The sequence below is a fragment of the Falco punctatus genome, assembly GCF_963210335.1.
Source record: "Falco punctatus genome assembly, chromosome: 6".
Classification (NCBI taxonomy): Eukaryota; Metazoa; Chordata; class Aves; order Falconiformes; family Falconidae; genus Falco; species Falco punctatus.
Genome location: NC_137585.1, coordinates 16,167,109 through 16,186,347, shown reverse-complemented (window position 1 = coordinate 16,186,347; position 19,239 = coordinate 16,167,109). Strand labels below are relative to the sequence as shown.

Below are 19,239 nucleotides of genomic sequence, written 5' to 3'. Positions count from 1 at the left end.
CTAAATTTTAGCCTCTTTTATGAAACAGGTGAACAGTACCATTCCAAATGTAAGCCTCTATTCAAATATGTTTATTTGGAAGTGTCCAATTATTTCATAAAGCCACTGAAAAATGGCCTTAAAGACAGGTGTCTCCAAAACCTGCCTCCAAATTTTATGCCTTCCTTTTATCTCTACGATCAAAAGAACGTGATGTGATTTTAAGCATATTGCTCAAAATCAGGCAAATCCTGGAGCCTTTACAATTCACTTTAGCAGCCTGGGTCAGTTTTAACTAAGATACAAAACTGGGTTTTAGGAACTGAAATATGGTGGAAAGCAGAACAAACTTATATAGGTCTATGGGACTAGAAGGGATACATCTGAATTTTACATTTTACAGTAATATATATCTTAGTGAGGTCACTCTCTATAATCTTTGATGAGTCATGAGGACAGGGTAGTGTTCCTGATGACTGGGCAAGGTAAACATCAAGAAAGGCAAGAGGGGGCATCTGGGGAACTACTGGCCAGACCAGCCTCACATCACACCCCCATAAGTTTATGGAGCAAGTCATCCTAGGAGAAATTTGCAAGCACATGAAAGACAAGAAGGTGATTTGGAATGGCCATCATCGACTTACTGAGGACCAACTGTGTCTGACTAACCCAACTGCCTTCTACAGTTACATGGCTTACACTGTGAATAAGGAGAAAGCTGTGGATGTTTTGCAAGTGTTTTGCAAGTGTTTTGACATGGTCTTCCACAGTATCCTTATGGCCACAGTGGAGAGAGAGAGAATGGATAGACAGGCAATGGAAAATTGCCTGGAGAGCTGGACACAAAGGATTGAATCAGTGGTACGAAGTCCAACTGGCAGTCTGTCACTTGAGCTATCCCTCAGCTTCTGTTAGTGGTACTAGGGTCAATACTGCCTAATGTCTCTACGAACAACCTGGACTAAGGGATGGATGACACTTTCTGCAAATTTGTGGATGATATCAAACTGGGGGAGCAGTCAATACACCAGAAAGCCAGGATGCTATTCAGAGGGGCCTTAAGAGGTTGGAAAAAATGGTCTGAGGAGAACATTATGAGCTTCAACGAAGGCAAACCCATCTTGCATATGGGAGGGAATAATCCCATACAACAAAACAGGCTTAGAACTGACTGGCTAGAAAGCAGTTTTGGAGAAGAAAACCTGGGGTCCCTGGTGGACAAGTTGAATGGAATTCAGCAGTGTTTCCTTAAGGCAAAGGTGGCCAACAACATCCTGACTTCTATTAGTAAGAGTATAAGCAGAAGATCAAGAGAAGTGACCCTATCCCTCTATTTACTTGATGCTTGAAGTAAGACCACCTGGAGCGTTGTGTCCAGTTCTGGGCACACCAGTGCAAGAAAGACATGGACACACTACAGCAAATTCAGCGAAGGCCTAGAAAGATCACATTTAGAGGGCTGGTGCACATGACAAGGCTGGGAAGCTGAGGGCTGTTCGGCCTTAACAAGAGAATGCTCAGAGATCTTATTTCTGTCTACAGCTAACTGATGGGATAGTATAAAGAAGATGGAACAACACATTTCTTGGAGGTGCACAGTGGAAAGATAAGAGGCACCAAACAGGAGTTAGAATATAGGAAATTCCAGGTTGATGCAAGGTAAAAATTTTTCATCATGAGAGTGGTCAAACACATGAACGTGTTCCCAGGGAGGCTGTGAAATCTACATCCTTGGAGATATTGAAAACTCAGCTGGACATGGCCCTGAGCAACCTGGTATAGTTGCCCTTTCTTTGAGCAGGAGGTTAGATTAGATGACCTGCAGAGGTCCCTCCCAACTTACATGAGTTCTATGAAACTGATCCACATATCCTACAGAGATTAAAAAAATCTGAGTTTCACTTTAACTGTATTTCTGATAAAGAATACTGGAGGGGAAGAGGGAGAAGGGAAGCAGGGAAGTACCATGAACACAGCAAGCAGCACATCAAATTCAAGGGCACAGTTCATATCTACTCAGTATTCTACTCAAGCTCAAGATCCCTTTGGAATCTGATGCATTCATATTGCTGATACATATCCAACACATTTAGTATTGCCAATGATACTAAATTAGGAGGAGCTGTGGACTCCCTTGAGGGTAGAGAGGCCTTACAGAGAGATCTGGATAGACTAGAGAGCTGGGCAATCACCAACTGTATGAAATTTAACAAAAGCACATACTGGATTCTGCACCTGGCATAGGGAAATTCTGATCACACATACAAACTGGAGGACAAGAGGATTGAAAGCAGCCCTGTGGAAAGAGATCTGGGGGTCTGGGTTGTTGGCAAGTTGAATATGAGTGAACAGTGTGCCCTGGCAGCCAAAAGGGCCGGTTGTGTCCTGAGGTGCATCAAGCACAGCATAGCTAGTCAGTCGAGGGGGGTGACTGTCCCATCCTACACTGGACTGGTGCAGCATCACCTCGAGTACCATGTGCAGTTTTACGCACTTCAATATAAGAAGGACATCAGACTATGAGTGTGTCCAGAGGAGGGCGACCAAGATGGTGAAAGGCCTTGAGGGCAAGATGTACAAGGAGTGGCTGAGGTCACTTAGCTTGTTCAGCTTGGAGAAGAGAAGGCTGAGGGGAGACCTCATTGCAGTCTACACCTTCCTCAAGGGGGGCAGGGGAGGGGTAGGTGCTGATCTCCTCTCTCTGGTGATCAGAATGGGACACGAGCAAATGGAATGAGGCTGCATCAGGGAAAGTTAAGGTGGGACATTAGGAAAAGGTTCTTCATTAAAGGGTGGTCAGTCACTGGAACAGGCTCCCCAGGGAAATGGTCATGGTACCAAGACTGTCAGAGTTCAAGGAGCATCTGGAAGACACTCTTAGTCATATGGATTAGTGTTAGTCCTGCGAGAGGCAGCGAGTTGGACTCTAAGACTTTACAGGTCCCTTCCAACCTGAGATATTCTATGGTTCTATGATATTTCCAATAGGAAATGCTCATGTTTGGAGGTTGGAGCATGGAAGAAGAGACCTAAATTTCTTCCCTAGCTTCCCATAAGCTTCTGTGTCACCCTTGGCAAATTCTTTGTGCTGGAGCTCACAAGAAATTTTGTGACATACTGGTCTCCTCATTTAAAATAGATGCAGTATTTCCTATACTCATAAGATCTTGTGAAATTCATTAGCACATATGCTCTATATATGTAAAATAGCATTATTTTTATTACTACCAATAGTACAGCAATTACTGCCAATAGTACTAAAATTAAAAGCAAGCCTTGACACTCCCCACTTTTAATTTACTTTTTGCCCTGATAATATTTATTCTTCTGTAAATGTAACTTTTTACAGCAATAAGAGAATTTAATCTTTTATATCCATTCTTAAACTCATTTAGATTAGCATGATATGCAACAGGATTAATACAAAAAAAGCATATAACAGACAGGTTGGTGTCTCTGTTTTGACTTAAGCAAGGTCAGGCTCTAGTTATGCTCTCCTTAAGAAATTATTCCCATAAACTCTGGAATGTGTGCATAAACCTGCACCTACATGAAGAACTCTGCATTCCCATTCTCAGTCAACCTGCTAAAACATTTGATATACTGTTCCAAGTGATAAAAACTTGCTTAAGATTACATAAATTTTCAAATTATTCTCTTAAAAGAGAAAAAGATTAAAAACCCCCAAAGATGCTGTACATGGGTACAAGGAATGAAATAGACAAGTAACAGAGTGATCAATTATGTTTTTTAGGAACACCTAAACCAAAATAAGCTTCTTCGGGTGGCAGGCAAGAAACTGATTTCAGAAGGAGGCAGCACTCTCTCTGCACTGTGAAGGTGTAACCCTGCTCATCACATAAAGAAAGCTGAGCCAGGTGGCATTCACAAAGAGCCCTCAGGAAAAGACACTGAATATAAGTTGGCTTGCACTACTACCATCTGAAAGTATAAATGTCACGTTGCAGTCACTGTGCCATTGCGCAGGCCGCTGAGGTACCAGTCAATCTAGTGTATTTCTACTGCGTTGACTCGTGCTGCTGTATCCTGAGCAAGGTGCAAGACAGATGAGTGCTACGTGGCCAAGGAGGATGATCGTAATTACATGTTATGCCCAGAATGTACAAAAAGTATAGAAATACTGCACTAGTGATCAGTGCCACCTCCTTTTGTCTAATCAATACACAGCTCTACCATGAAAAGCCTCTGAGTCGCAAGGCATGAAAGCAAAAGCAAGCCATGTAGCATCAAGGTGTTTTCTCTGGAGACATGGAGAAGGGATTCTCTGATCTCTTCTGTAAGCCAGCACGGCAGTCTGCAGTCAACAGGATCCAGAAAGCCCTATTTGTTTTCCAACTCTTGATCATAACGCAATGACTGGGAAGAGCAGAGAACAACTGTAAATGAGAGCTGCTTTCAATAATGTGTGTATAAACACACAAAGAAGCCTTAACAGAAGACCAGAAGGGGCCACCTGTAGTGAAAACAAAGGAAACCATACACAGCCTCAAGTGAAAATGGAGATGGAAGCCGCTTCAGTCATCACCACGTTCAAGGCAGCCTTGGAGCAGCTGCTGTCTTGACCATCTATCTCTTCAGAAAAGCATGAGAGGGATAGTTAACAGTACCTTCTTCCATAGAAGTTGTTCTTGGAAGATATGAAATTTTAAAATTCTGTATCAGTAATGATTGCCATCTCCTCTGAATCAGAAAGGAATGTTAAACTGACCTCCTCTCTTAAGGCCTAGTGCAGAGGAAAAGGATTTTTTGCAGCAACAGGTAAGCAACAGAAGATTAGGTTTGGTCACATCTGCAGGTTTATGACGTTAAACTCCAAAGACAGTGAAATTCATACACTGCAAAATGCGTTGTGTGTGTCCTCTTTTGTCACTAACACTAAGTAGTAATCAGTAACTGGTTTAAAGGTAATTGCTGTTGGAAACTTGGAGAGGAGGTTTGTGCTGATTCTCAAATTTAAAAGGCCATCGAGATGCTTAATGCTGTACAAAGACAAATCTGCACAATGCTTGACTTCAGGACAAAAGGGAGAAGAAGAGATAGAGCCCCCCCCAAGAAAATAATGTTCTCTAAGTTTGCCAAATTTCCGTAAACCATTTAGTAAGCAGTAAGTACAGGTAAAAGGAAGACATAAAAGGGGAAAAATGCTTGTTTTCCCTACCTAGTTACTATGATTGGCCAAATGATAACACTGACCATAGGGCAAGTAAAAGCAAATTAACAATTCAACAGCCTTTCATTTGGAATTCATTTGCAGTACCCTAAAGCTCACCAAAATCAGCAGAAAGAAGGTGGTTGGTCTTTGTTCCCAAAATCTGTACCACATTAGACAAGCTTACTCTGAGCCAACTTTTATGCCGAAGAACAATTCATGATGGAGCTGTCTGCAGCTGTGAATTTAAAGTAGCAATCAGGTCCTATCAAGCAGGTCATAGCCCAAGCTAAATTATGAGTAATAATACTCAAGAGTGTAATCATATCTGCTTCTACACTTGGTCTGAATTTTGCACAATATCTGAACACAGAGTCTTACGCTCAGAACAACTGTCTTAAATTCAGGGCTCAGAAACATGACTAGGCCAATCTTGACGTAGCTGAAAGCTAAAGGCTGCAAGCAGAATGGCACCTTTAGAGCACTCACTGTTTTAGCCAGTGCAACTATGAGGTGTATGGATTACCTTAGATTACTTTTTCCTAATGAGATGCCTGTGAAATAATATTGCCTGGCAACTGGAGTGGCAAAAAGGGTTAAACTACTAGCAATCTCTGTTCCTCGGCAGATGTGCTGTAACTAGAGCTGTTGTAAACTGCTACTGTGTCTGAACTGAGAGATAACCTGTTTACCTACCCTAAATACATAAAAATGAGTTGATCTGCCTGTCTTTAATTCACAGTGAAACACACACTGACTCTTCAGGCTATGTACAAGACGGGAAAACTTAGACATTTGAACAAGTGAGGAAAGATTAAGGATATCTGTGAAAGGAAGCCAAATATCTAGTATCTAGTATCTAGATACTAGCCAAATATCTAGTATCTAGCCAAATATCTGTAAGTATGAATACTGAAAAGCCAAAAAATGCCCTGTTAATGTTCATCACCTTGATAACAGTCACAAGAGCTGCCACTTTCTCCTCATTTGCTTTATGTCCTACACCAATTCCCAACAGATTTTACAGTCCATCTCAGCAGAAATGAAATTGCAGAACCAGTTGTAAAGAGCGCACACAGGGTATCAGTGAGTACTACTTAGATTTAAAGTGGATTTATCTTTTTAAGTAAGATTTCAAAGGAAACTGTTAGGAACTGGGTGATTCTTTTAAGAGGGAAAAAAGTGCATACTTGTATTTGTACACGTCTCTTAACATTTGTGTTATACAGAAGAATTTTACAGAAATAATTGTAACCAACAGTGGCATCACTGCTGTATGCAGGTGAACTGCATGACTATGCCTAACAAAAAAGACTAATTAACTGGATAAAAACCACTCTAAATCCCACTCAAATTCTGACCAAAAATACACAGATTCTTAAAGCCTGAAACTTGGAAGAGATTAAAACTTAACTCAGGAAAGGCAATTTTTTAAAAAATAATCTGTTTAAACAGATGAACTTTCCTTTAAGTAAGAGGGAATATGCAGTATAGGTAAGAAAGCAGCAAGACAGAGAACACACGATAAGACTGCTGCTGCATCCATAAAAAAATTTTACTGCAAGTGGCAGTACATGCAGTATATGGTGTGAGATCAGACTACAAGGAGGGACTCAAAGGAGGGACAACAAGCACAAGGAGAAACTAAACACACAACTGAAATATTTGAATTTTCAGTTAAGTGAGAACTATGTTATTCTCATGCAAATTATGCTCTGTGATGCTGAAAGGATAAAGAAAGAGCATTCAGAAGAGTATAATGAAAGAAACAAATGGCTGTGAACAGATGAAGGGGAAGCTGAAAGAGCTTCATATTCAGGGAATGAAAAAGGTGAGACAGAAAGGGTGACTTCCAGGATGTGGAATTCTTCACTTCGTTATGCTTGTCTCCTCATTTCTTGCAATTTCATGATTGGTAGAATTTTATTTTGCATAAAAATAGGATGAGAATTCTGGGCTGCCACATACGGAATGTGTGAAGAAATGACTAGGTGAATCTTACACTGAATCATGAATCCCACAGTTTGATTCCTCTTCAGGGAACACTACATATTTAGGGAATGTCACTTGATAGATTGGATCAGGTGTTGTGTAAGCACCGGATGAGTCCGGTCCGGTTCCTTAAAAAAAGCACTATTAGTTGTGATTGTGGTGCTTCTTCTAAACAGAGAAGCTGCATTTAAGAAAAACTGAAATACTCTGAACATTGCTAAGGAGCATTATCTCCTGACCTTGGACAAATCCTTTCATTTAAAATGGAAAAGCAAAACAATGGAAGGTATTGGTAGGAATTCAGGATAAGGTCAGAGTCTTTATCATCAGCAAAAAAATGAAGAAAAGGGATTTTTACAGGAAATAGCACACCATTCACAAACTCAATGAATACAAGTGATGATAACACAAGATGAAAAGATCTGTCCTTGGGAGAGAGAGAATGCGTGAATGACCTCAGGGATTCCCTCCCACTGTTTTTTATGATTTCATATAGCAAAGTAGAACTGACAGAGTTAAAGTGAGGTCTTGGTTTCACAGTTAGTAATTGAGTTAGGGATCCTCCTGGCAATACGCCTGTTAATAATATGTTTGAAATGCTTTATTGATTAAAGCACAAAAAGATTGCGATGCATACAGAGCAGCACACTTGGCTTTCTGACAGTGAGCGTTTCTAAGTCATATAAAAGCCATTCAGAGAAATAAGGACATATTTTAAGTAATCCGAAAGAGTCCTAGGAGGCAGTACAACAAAGCTAGGAACTGAAGTACATACTGAAAAGGTGCTCTTGGCTTGAAGTGACCCTTGGTAGGCTGTAACTATGACAGAAGTTAATTGCTTTGGAAGAACACTTGAAAACAAACACTAGCTTGTCCATCTTCCTGCTGTTTGAGCAGAAAACCAGGAGTAGGATCACCTGGAAACTCTCATTTCATTTTGAAAGAGAACCAGAATTAAAGTCTGCAGAATCCACTTCTAATTCACAATGGAATAAAAACTGTATTTTTTTTCAAAGGCTTTGGGGAATTTTTTAATGGAAGACCAAAGTTCGTAACACTCTTTATTCCAGTGGTTTGGTAGTTAAGAGCATTACATGCCATGTTAGAAACCTAGGTCCCATTTCTTATTTTTTTGTATTTATTGAAACTAAGAAATCTCAAGTCCTTATCAGGCTATCAGTTATTAATACTGGCCCCAGGGGCAAAGCACCTTCATGAGGCAATGATGAGTTAGTCTGACTTTACAGCCCAGCATTTCCCTTGTAAGTAGGTGGCAAATCACCATGGAAAGGTCTTCAGCATAATTTCCTCACTTTTCAAATGAACGATCTAACCAGACTACTTGGTACATTCTGCCTCCCTATTTCTGAAGACCATTCCAGGCAAAAGCATTGTGAAAACCAGAGTCTTCCCACAAAACTTACTTTCAAGAAAAAAGAAAGGTTTTTGCCAGAAAACTCTCATCAGATTAAAGGACTTTTTAGGTAAAGAATGCATGGCTTCAGTAAGTTCTACAGTTCTACAGCTCCTTCCTGAGCTGCAAAGGAGGTAAATATGGGTCCAGCACAGAGTCCAGAAATCCAGAAAATGGTAGATCTCCATATGAACTACACAATCAGTTTTTGTTTTATACAGTAATTCAAGACAGAGGTTTGACTTTGGAGAAGTTGTTCACAGTGAACCACCAGAGGAGAGAACTTTGGATAACTGAAAGAATGAACAAGCAAGGTTTCCATATTGATATGATGTTATTTTACACATGGCAGGAGAAAATCACTTTAATTATGAGACTCTAGTAATTCTAGTTACCTTACAGAGTCTATTTTCCTGTAATCATGAAAGAGCTATATGTCTCTGTTTAGAAGAAAACAGTGATTCAAAAAGATGAAGTCCTGAAATTCCTAACAAACAAAACACCAGACTGGAGGCAACAGCCTGAGTCAGGTAGGCACAATAGACTAGAAAGTCCACAAGAACAGTTACTTTATGATTCCAAAAAACCACAAGCCATAACACCCCCTTGCTGTGCTACCAAGATTATGATCTTCAGTAGAAAAGACTATAACCCTCAAAATTCCAATGTGTCATAGGAAGAAGCAGAAGTAAAAAGATGAGTGCATACTAGAGAAACTAGGTCTTTATCTGTTATTCACAGGCGTGTTCATACTGGGCATAGACCACTGCAAGTTAAGACCTGAGATATTTTAACCTATAAGACCACACAGTCCCATACCATCAGTTCTTCTCGGCTCTGGAAGCCCAAGAATTTCCAGGTGGACTAAGAGAAAGAAGGGGAGAAGGGTGGCTGACCACATGAGTGTGCATATGGACAACACATCTCAAGGAAGTGACCTTGCTTTCTCCTCGCATGATTATCAATATGAAGTTCACACCCCGGGTATGAGTTCCTCTGTGGTCTCTATTTCATGCCAACTACCTGAAGGAGGATCTTGATTCATCAGAAACGGAATGTACCGGACTGCTCCGCTAGTGCCTGGAAGCCTGTGAGGTGCAACCACAGAAGTAAGGATGGTGCCTCAGACGGCCTTTTTGCCTTGAACTCCTGGGGAGGATGTTCAGCTCACATCTGCTGGTTCTACCTCTGCTCATGAACAATCAGGTCTGATATAATCTGTTACCTGCAGTGATAATCTGGGGTGGAAATGGCCATAACTATGTACCTTCCTGCCACTGAGGCAATCAGGTGAGGGGTGATCCTAAAGGATCTGCTCCCAGACAAATAAAAGTCAAAGCATGCTTGATGTCCAAGGTGAATAGTGTAGTCTATTAGATAATTGTGGTTTAGGAAAAATACCACCTGGCTGATTACTAAGATCAAATGAGTCAAGATGTATAAAGTTGGGTACCGCTTTAGGTTCAAAAGGGTAAACCTAATCTAAGAAGGATCAGCACTAAAGCTGTAAATCTCTCTTTTTGATGTAACAGATGCTAAAATGTTTGCCTTTTGCCACAAATGCAGTAAGTGATGACCATAAGCTCAAATTGGTTTGGTTTTTTGTTGTTGGTTTTTCTTTTTTTTTTAATATGATGTGAGCAGCTCATTAAAATCCATTGTAGGTACTGTGCTAAAAATCACCTGAAATGAAAACAGCTTCGGTCAGAACAGGATACACAGTTACCTCGGCTGATGTTCCTTCAGGAGGTGCAAGACTGGACGAAAGCTGACCAGCCCACAGAGGAAAGGAGTACTTGGCATGTCATGGAAGCAGCCAAAGCAGGACCTGTACTTGTGACCTACTAGTCTGAACTGGCTCTGGCCATCTGCTGCAATGTTTGAGATCCTTGCAGTTGAACTGCTAGTGGAAGTACACTTTCCAAAGTGAGCCTATGTTAAGGCAAAAAAACAGAGATGATTCTGTCCCACATAACATGCAGTGATGTTCTCTGCCATAAGCTAATCCATGGCAGAAATGCCCAAATTGCCATGTCCACAGATCACATCTCTAGTGATTGCTGCAGAGGGAAGTTTTAGTGGACTGCACACTGGGCTCTCCAGGCAGGTAGCTGGGTGCTCGTTATAAGTGGCTGGATGGCTACTAAAAATGGAAGAGGAGACATAATTCTTGCCACAACAAGGGAAAACACAGAATTAGTGAAAATACTACCTTAACTGCTGGTGATGTGCCATGAATACAGACAGACCAAAGCCCTGCCTGTTAGCCACTCTTAAGAAAGCAGGGCTAGAATGCAATATAGGCCCCCACACAACATATCCCAGCCGGGCAAAGCTGGTCCTTGTTGGTGTGATTTTCCAAATGACTTGAAGCGCTTCCTACACTCCAGAAACAATCTAGGCAGAAGTCAACTTTAGCAGTAACAAAATCCAGAACAGTTCCAATGCACTTCACAGTTTGTAAAAGCACTTCCATTGACAGCAAAATAGTTTGTAGGGATCTTGGCAGCCAGCTTCAAAGGAAGGGAAGTACATTCCTGTATCTGAGGTGGGCTGCAAATAGCCTTAATGATGACCCAAGAAGTCAGTGTTCAATGGCAAAACATTAATCTGTTCTGACACACAATGTGTCGAACACATCTTGTGAAGCAGTGAGTTTCAGTGTAGAGTTTGGGTTTCTGAAGACAATTGTAGTGATGGTATTACTGCCATTTGCACCATTATCCTGGCCTTAAACATGCAAGGAAAATTACTGCGCTTCCTTAACTTCAAGGTAGGCCCAATGTCCTGTTGCTCTTTGCTATACTGAAAAGAACTTTGTAAAACTCTCATCTTCAGACAAGAAGGGACCAGCCTTGTATCTTCTAGGGCCAGAGGAAGAACATTTTATTGCCAAAATGAATTCTTACAACAGTGACCTCTGGAAAGAATGGAAAAGGTGGACTGAAGGTGGGGGTGAGAAACATAGCCTTCACAGTTGCTCTGAAGTCACTTGGGTTCAAGCCCAAATGAACCTGATCCATTTGATGACTAAGGAGAACAGGGAGGAAAATGAAACATGGTGAGAAATGGATCAGGCCTACCTCTTCAAAAAGTGCTGATAAAAGGATAAGTTCTAAGAAATGCGCTGGATAGAACATCATGGTTGTATTGCTAAAGCACCTTAAGGACTCATGCAGTCTAGTAAGGCCTGTGATGATGACAACGTAGCAAGTCACTGCATTTTTAAAAACAGTATTAAAACTGTATCATAACATATTTTGGTTCTAAGAGTTGACGTAAAGTGTAGCCAAAGAGTAAAGCATTACCTTTGACTGGAGACGAGAACTTCTTGAGTCAAGACCAGACAGTTCTGTAGTTCTGGTTCTTCAAAGAGGAAGTTTTCAGCTGCCTGTCACATCTTTGTAAGCAGTTGACTTATTTGTAATGAGGCAGCCCAATGGCATAACTGATGCTATAAAATCTGTTTTTGTGTCCACAGTATTAAGTTCTCTGCAAAAGAAAGCTTCAGGATATCAACAGACAATTGCTCTGTAAAAACCCTGTAGCCTTTTCAAGCAAAAGACAATACCCAAGAAGAGAGTAATACTAAGCCAATGAGACTTGATAATGTACAATGTATATAATGATAAAGCACTAGACTACTGGATGACTCATCTTAACAGTTGTACACTGAGGGACTGCTGGACTTAGGAATTCTATCCAGAGCTGCAATAGCAAAAAGAGATTTGGAAACCGGATCCATGAATAAAAGTAACTTCCATTGCTGAAGATGTGACTCTGGACAAAACATCTGGAGGATATGTGTATTAATAGGATTGAGTGGAAATCTGGAACTTCTAAAGTTGTGTGCCCACACTAGAATGGCTTTCATCCAGGTAGGCAGGGCATGATATACTGTGTTTCAAACTGATGCTGGATTTAGACCGAATAATACGTGAAATGCATTAGCATACTCTTCTAATCAGGTAGGGCAGTCTCATGCTATGAATCTATGACAGGAAAAACAGTCCTGGAAAATAGGGTCTTGAGGAAAGAAGGTAAGGGAAAGTAGAGGGGTCTCTGTGACTGCTCCTAGGAAATACATAGAAAAAATTGTGTTGTACCATCCAAAACAGAGATTTGAACATATTTTTAAGAGGTGAAGGCAGCATTCAACACAGTGAGATAAACTATAACAGGTGTTTAAGAAGACCTGGACGCTGGTTGTGCCCTGCTGATTTATATTAAGTGCAGGGTGTTCTGCAACAAGGTAGATGTAAATGTACCTTACAGATAATGGTAAGGCACTGGATTTAAATGCTTGTATGTGTGCCCTTCTGCAGGATGAATGTGAACTTTCCTTCTTAATCTACAGAATGTACATGCCTCAACATGCAGTTAATAGCGCCCACCACAGAACTCTGGCAGATGGCAGAACCTCACCAGAAGCCCACCTGGAGTACAGTTAATGCTGCACTCCTTTCCACTCTGCAATGGCAGTGGCCCAGGGGGCTGGGAAGAAAATGTAAAGGAGCTGTATCAACAACAATATGGTGCAACATTCACTGATCAGAGAAAAGTCATTCAGTGCCATCTCTTTAACAAGAGTGCTCTTTACTCTGAATGCAAGTGTTTTTCTCTGAACAGGGGAGACAGCTGGAAACCCTCACGGTCTTTCCAAACATTATGAAAAAAGTTGGATGAAAATTTCTAGGAACCTTTTGATGGTTCTAAAGGGATGTTTCTTGTAGCTCATCAGAGAAGATGCTTCTTGTCTGCTGCACAAGACCCATATAAAAATGCATCTAACAAGAAGGAAGGAAGCATATTTATCTACTTTTCTGTATTTAAGATTCAGCCACAAGTCACAGGACCACACGATGACTAGGACACAGGGCCCTGTAAAGAGTCAGTCTGAGCTACAGAGGTGGCAAGTCTTGCTGTAGCAAAATGAGTGGCAGAGGCAGTCCTGTTCTTGTAAAGTTATCTCATCCGAGCTTACTCATAGCCTTGGCTGATACTAAGGGTTATACAGATCATAGTCATTTTAGTAGCATGCAGCAAATGACAGGGGACTAGAAATTATTGTCTCAGGGCTTGCAACTGAAAGCATCTTTCATCGAACTACTGAAATTACATAAAGTCATCTACTTTTCCTAGACTCCCAAGACTGTCTGCAGGAAGGTCAGAAATCACAGTCCATTTACAAAAGCTGGTAACAAAGTTTCCCAAGGAGCCTTCCAGTACTTTCTAAAAGAGCTGGTTAGAAAGCATCTGAAGACACATGGAATTTCATGGAAATGCCACTACACTTTTGAAATGTACTAAGACTCCATTAGAAAAATAAATTGTGGGATTTATGAGCATCAGAAATCACTAGAAATAAACAAGTAGAAAAGTCCCTAAGAAATAAGCCACCTACTCAGATCTCACTTGTCAACTAAATTTCTTTTCAGCTCTAGTTGATGTTTTTCTAAGCAATCAGTTGTTCAAACACAGCATGTCCATAAACTCTCAGCTTTTGGCTTGTACCTGCTAATACAGGAGGTACTGAAGATTTAAACAATGTATTTTGCAAACTGGATTTTTAACTGTCTACCTAAACCTATTTCCAGAGTCTATGTTCACCTTGGAACTTGCAGACCTGGTGTAACTAAGAAACTTCTTGCTAATCATAACATTTATGTTCTATTTGCCTGGGCTCTTGTAAGCAGTGAGAGCTTATTTTAGGTTGGATAATTACTTTTATCAGAGGGTGAGGCAGCAAAGCAATGCTCAGTCCCTCTAAACCATGTTATACATACTGCTAGTGGCTGGGCAAACTCACTATTTAGACCTAGAGAATTGGATTTTCCAGTGGTCTAGAGGCCCTTTGCATGTTTTTTTCCCTGACTTCCTGTGAAATTATGTGTGTTACTGAAATTATAGCTCAAAAATGTTAACAACACCTTATAAAGCAAGATGAGCTGCCTCATAGCTTCTGTTAGCTTAAATTAATTTGAACAGTGCATCATTAAACAATAAATTGATATGGCTCACTTGCTAGCTCTGCAAACTAACTGCAAATTAACAATCATAGATAATCTATGCCCAGGTTTTCATACCAGGGAAAATATTTTACCTCAATATTACCATCTAACACCACTTTAGAGTTGTAACACCATGCCATTTCCTGTAAGTGGTCATATGCATTTAAGTGGATGGTTTGTCATGACCGACAAGATACAAGTCATACGGAAACTTTTAAAATGTTGCCACCTACTGCAACCTATTAGCTCAACAATCAACTAAATACTCGAAGTGAGGCTTCTGGTCTCCTAGAGGTGGTCCTTCCAGATAGCTGTGGATGCATACAGCCAGCCTGCAGCCAGAGCTGAGCTTGCCAAGGGCTAGCAGGACAGAGTCTGCAATGGACTTAATGGTTTCAAGAAATTAAATACTGACCAGGAGGTAAGAGAGCAGAATCCTGTCCTGCCAGAATCTCTTCTGCGGCTGAAGAATCCCTGTCTTGTAAACAGTTCATTGAGTACATCTCACCTATGCTCACTATGTTTAAAACATTGTGGACATAATTGTATGTGGTCAGTAGGGCACCAGAATGGAAAATGGAGAGTAATAAACCACCTGAAAACCTCCAAACCACTGGCATCCTTCAGCAGTCTGTGCTGCTCTGTGCTCTTCGTCACATGAAAAGAGTCTGGCAGAAGTCCAGCCACTCTACCCTTTCTATTCCCAAAAGGTCATTCTCACTAACGGCCATAAATGTAACATGAATAAGACAAACACAAGGGTGTGCAATGGGTTAACTGAGAGCAGAAGCTAAAGAATTATCTTTATTGTTCAGTGCACTTCCTCATCCCTTCCACTCTCAGGCTCCAACAGCAGGGAGAAACAAGCCATGCTTCAGTTTTGGAAGAACACCACACAGAAGCTCACTAGTCACTAGGGAAAGATCTTTCAGTGGTTACTAACATAGCTGCACAAAGGAAATGGATGAATTTCCAGTCATAATATTTTCATTTCAATCAAAAGCACAGGCAATTTTCAGTAGGCAAATACAGTTGTTCATTTTACACCACATATGTAATAGAACGTTGTTTCATATCATCATCCACTCAAGTCAGTAGGCAAGTCTGCAACATGAGATTTTTCAGGAATCCTACAGCAAAACATACACACAAACACACACAAATCACATGGAAGAAGTAGCTTGCATAAGGTAAGTAAGGTTAATAGCAAAAGCTTCTTTCTATGCAGAAGAAATTTAATATTAAAGCTGCAGCATTAGGAAAAAAAAAGTTTTAAAACAAGAAATGAAGTTGTACAACAGATGAGAACTTAACAAAATTGGTGAACTTTCCACACAGATGAAGTCAGGTTAAAAAAAAACAAGCCAAACCAAAACCAAAGGGACCACATGAGGCCAAAAGAGAACCTCCCCCCCACACACATACAGACAAAAGTGAGAGCACAACAAAGGAAGTGGAAGAAAAGTGTTACCCATAAGTAGCCGCCGTTTCACCCGCTTGTCCACATCAGCTACTGACGTGGCATTGTACTCAGAACTCTCAATTGCAGCCTCATCCTTCTCTAAAACACAAGTAAGGGACAAACATGGAGCAGCTGGTTAATCACAAGCCCAATTTTCCACTGCCTAAGACAGTTTCTTGGCATGGCACAGCCAAAGCCAAGAAGCAAGGCATGAAAGCACTAAATCCCCGTTAGAGAGTTAATTCCCTTTGAGACCCCAGGAAAAAATTAAAGGGTATTTAGGGAAAGGAGGAAGAAAGAGGGGGAGGAGGAAGACTGGTCAACTATGAAGTAACTAACCACACAGAGGAAGCTAGATTCCTACTGGAGAACGAGACAGCTAACATGAGTGCCGCAGAGAAGTGTTAATGATAAAAATTAAAATCCAGGGATGCTAGTTAAACAAACTACCAAGGACAAACTGTAAAGTGATTCAGGCTAATGGTGGCACCAGGATCTGAAGGTGGCAGGCAGAGGACTGAGACAGAGCAAGCTAGAAGAGTCCGGTGATGGATGGGCACGGATGCACCATAGTCTTGTACACATTGACACATCGTGAGGAGAAACCAAACAACAGCATGCAAATTAAACAAAAACAACAACATAAATAAACAAACAACAAATCAAACAAACACAAAAAAGATCAATTTGGGCAGTGCTGGTTGCCTGCTTGTCTATGAAACACTACTAGCTAAACATTCAATGCTAGGAAAGATGTTGCAAGAACAGGGTTTAGTAATTTTAAAAGCATGCAGTAAGCAAGATGATGTCAGCAAAGGTCATTTTACAAGGTAGTCTCTGATATCCTACATGTAAAAGTTTCATACAGCATAATAAGGACTTTAGTTTGTTTATGCTTCATTAGAAATACACAGAAACAGTCACAAGTATGGGAAGAGATGATCAGTAACTGAAATAAAAATAAAGATTTCTGATACAGTAGAGCAATGGAGAAGCAGCAGCTGGGTAAATAAAATGATTTATACAGAGAAGGAAATGCTTATTAGGAAAACAAAACCAAAATGCAAATGGGGATTTTCACATGCAGCAAACATAAAAAAATAAAAGGATAAGTCAAGCAAACAAAGACAAAATATGTTAGACAAAGGGTCAACAAGTATTTATCTGGCATTGCAGAAGTTTGCATTCTTGCAGTGATGCAAGATATACACCACTGAAGACAGCAAACACTGGAATCACTGAAGTGAGGAGGAGGAGGAGGCTGGCAGGTTTTGTTTGTGGCAACACTATATGGTTGAGTAGTAAGAAGAAGTTGTTTTGTTTTGTTTTTAACAAGTTCTAGATGGGATCAGGCTGCAATAGAGGCTTTTTTTTGAGGTTTGTTTTTTTTTTTATTTTGCTCTGTAAATAATTAATGAACGTCAGTTATCAGACAAGACAGGCAATCAGGAACCATCACCAGAAAGCAGGAATAAAAATGTGAAAAAAAATGTATTTAAAAGTATTCTAAGAGAAAGAACTACTTAGAGGGAAGAAAATCAGCACAGGCAGTAATATGTGACTTACATCACAAGACCAAGGAATTTAACATGGAGTTGTATGTATTATATTACAAAAATGGGGAAAAAAAAGTAAAAAACAGGTGCAGTGTACACAACTTTTAAAAATATTTTTACATGCTGGACAAAATAAAACATCAATCCAAGGATATTAGTGAACACTAATAAACAGAAAATCAGTTATCCATTCAATAAAACCTCAAGGTCCTTGCTCTTGCAAATTCTTTGCATCTGGAACTGCCACAGGCTTCAGGGAGGGTTATTTAAACAGAGGGACGACTATACGACGGAGCCCTCTGTGTTAATCAAAAGTACTTGCTGAGAGATCCTGGAAGCTGAGACACAGCTCATGTACAGAGTGAGGCAGAGTCCAGTGCTGAACCTTGTTCAGCTCCGCCCCTGCCAGCGTAACCCTCACCCTACCACAATCTGTGCAATGAAACCCATCAGAGGTGAGTGAGGCTCTGGGCAGCCACGGAGATTTATGCCATGGATCTGACCAAGGGATCACTAAAGATATCTGATCGATTTCCATGGATTTCAAGTGCTCTGTCTTGCAGTATTGATAAAGGAAAGAAAAGATGATAAATATGTGTCCATTCTTTTTTAACCTCAGGAAATTACTAGGAATTTGTAAGAATTTGAAATTAAACAAACAAAAGGAGTCAACTTGACCACAATACTTATGGATTTTAGGTTCTGATCTGTGAGTTAGAATTTCCAAATTTTAACTTGCAATATGCAAAAATATACTTTTTTTTTTTAAAAGCAGAGTTGAAAGAAATGGCGTTAAGCAAACAATATATTTTATAATCATAAATGTTTGCATAGCATCTCCCAAGATGCTCCATCTCTTGAACAGCTTTAGCCCACTGATATTCTGAGTAAAAGCTTATTTACTACAACCGCTGTAACTTTTAGAATCATAAAACATACAACAGGGAAGAAAGCACATCATGATGATTAATTTTCCCTGATAACAGCTTAGAAAAGAGGATCATTTTCCTCACCTTGCTTACGCAAGGAAGTCTTGACTCATACAAAGTGAACGGAAGAGCTGAACTTTCATTCGTGATTATGAATGTTCTACACCTTTTAACTTTGAAAATCATTAGAGTTATGAAAAGAAATAAAAGTTACAAAGGAGTAACAAAGGGATACTTCATTAACAAATGTTTTGACAAAACATGCACAAATGCTTCTCTCTGTATAGTGTGACCTTAGCTAGTATGGCCAGGAACTGCTGTTACACAATTCTCTCAGCAATGGTGCTAAATGCCTGTGAGATACAAACACACACACACACACATACACACGTACATATGTGCACATATATATTCTATGAAGAGTACAAAATAAAATGCACTGCAGAGAAGTACTTACCAATGCAGGTTCGGCCATCTGAATGTAGGGCATACTTCTGATGACAACCACACACAGGACCAGTATCTGTGTCATCACAGGTGTGTTGGCAGCCTCCATTCCCATAGTTACAGGTTACTAGTTAAGCCCCAAATGAATGTGTATATATATATATATAAATAAAATGACAATGAAACCAATTAGTCTTGAGGGCCTTTCAGAATACAGAAGAGCAGTACATACCACGACATAAGGCAATGCAATATTTGTATTCGCAGTTATTGGCATTT

General features: G+C 40.3%; 1 protein-coding gene across 4 annotated transcripts in view; it reads right to left on the bottom strand.

The window, feature by feature from the left end:
- SCUBE1 (signal peptide, CUB domain and EGF like domain containing 1) overlaps positions 1-19,239 on the bottom strand; it is a 218,476-nt gene that overhangs the window by 81,293 nt on the left and 117,944 nt on the right. For 2 of the 4 annotated variants that reach the window (XM_080392825.1, XM_080392824.1), the window contains exons 6-7: positions 18,971-19,087; positions 16,038-16,127 (exon numbers count right to left, since the gene is read on the bottom strand). In XM_080392825.1, the coding sequence (XP_080248951.1) occupies positions 16,038-16,127; positions 18,971-19,087 (207 nt within the window). The remainder of the gene's footprint in view (positions 1-16,037; positions 16,128-18,970; positions 19,088-19,239) is intronic. The other 2 variants (XM_080392827.1, XM_080392826.1) reach the window with 1 other exon arrangement.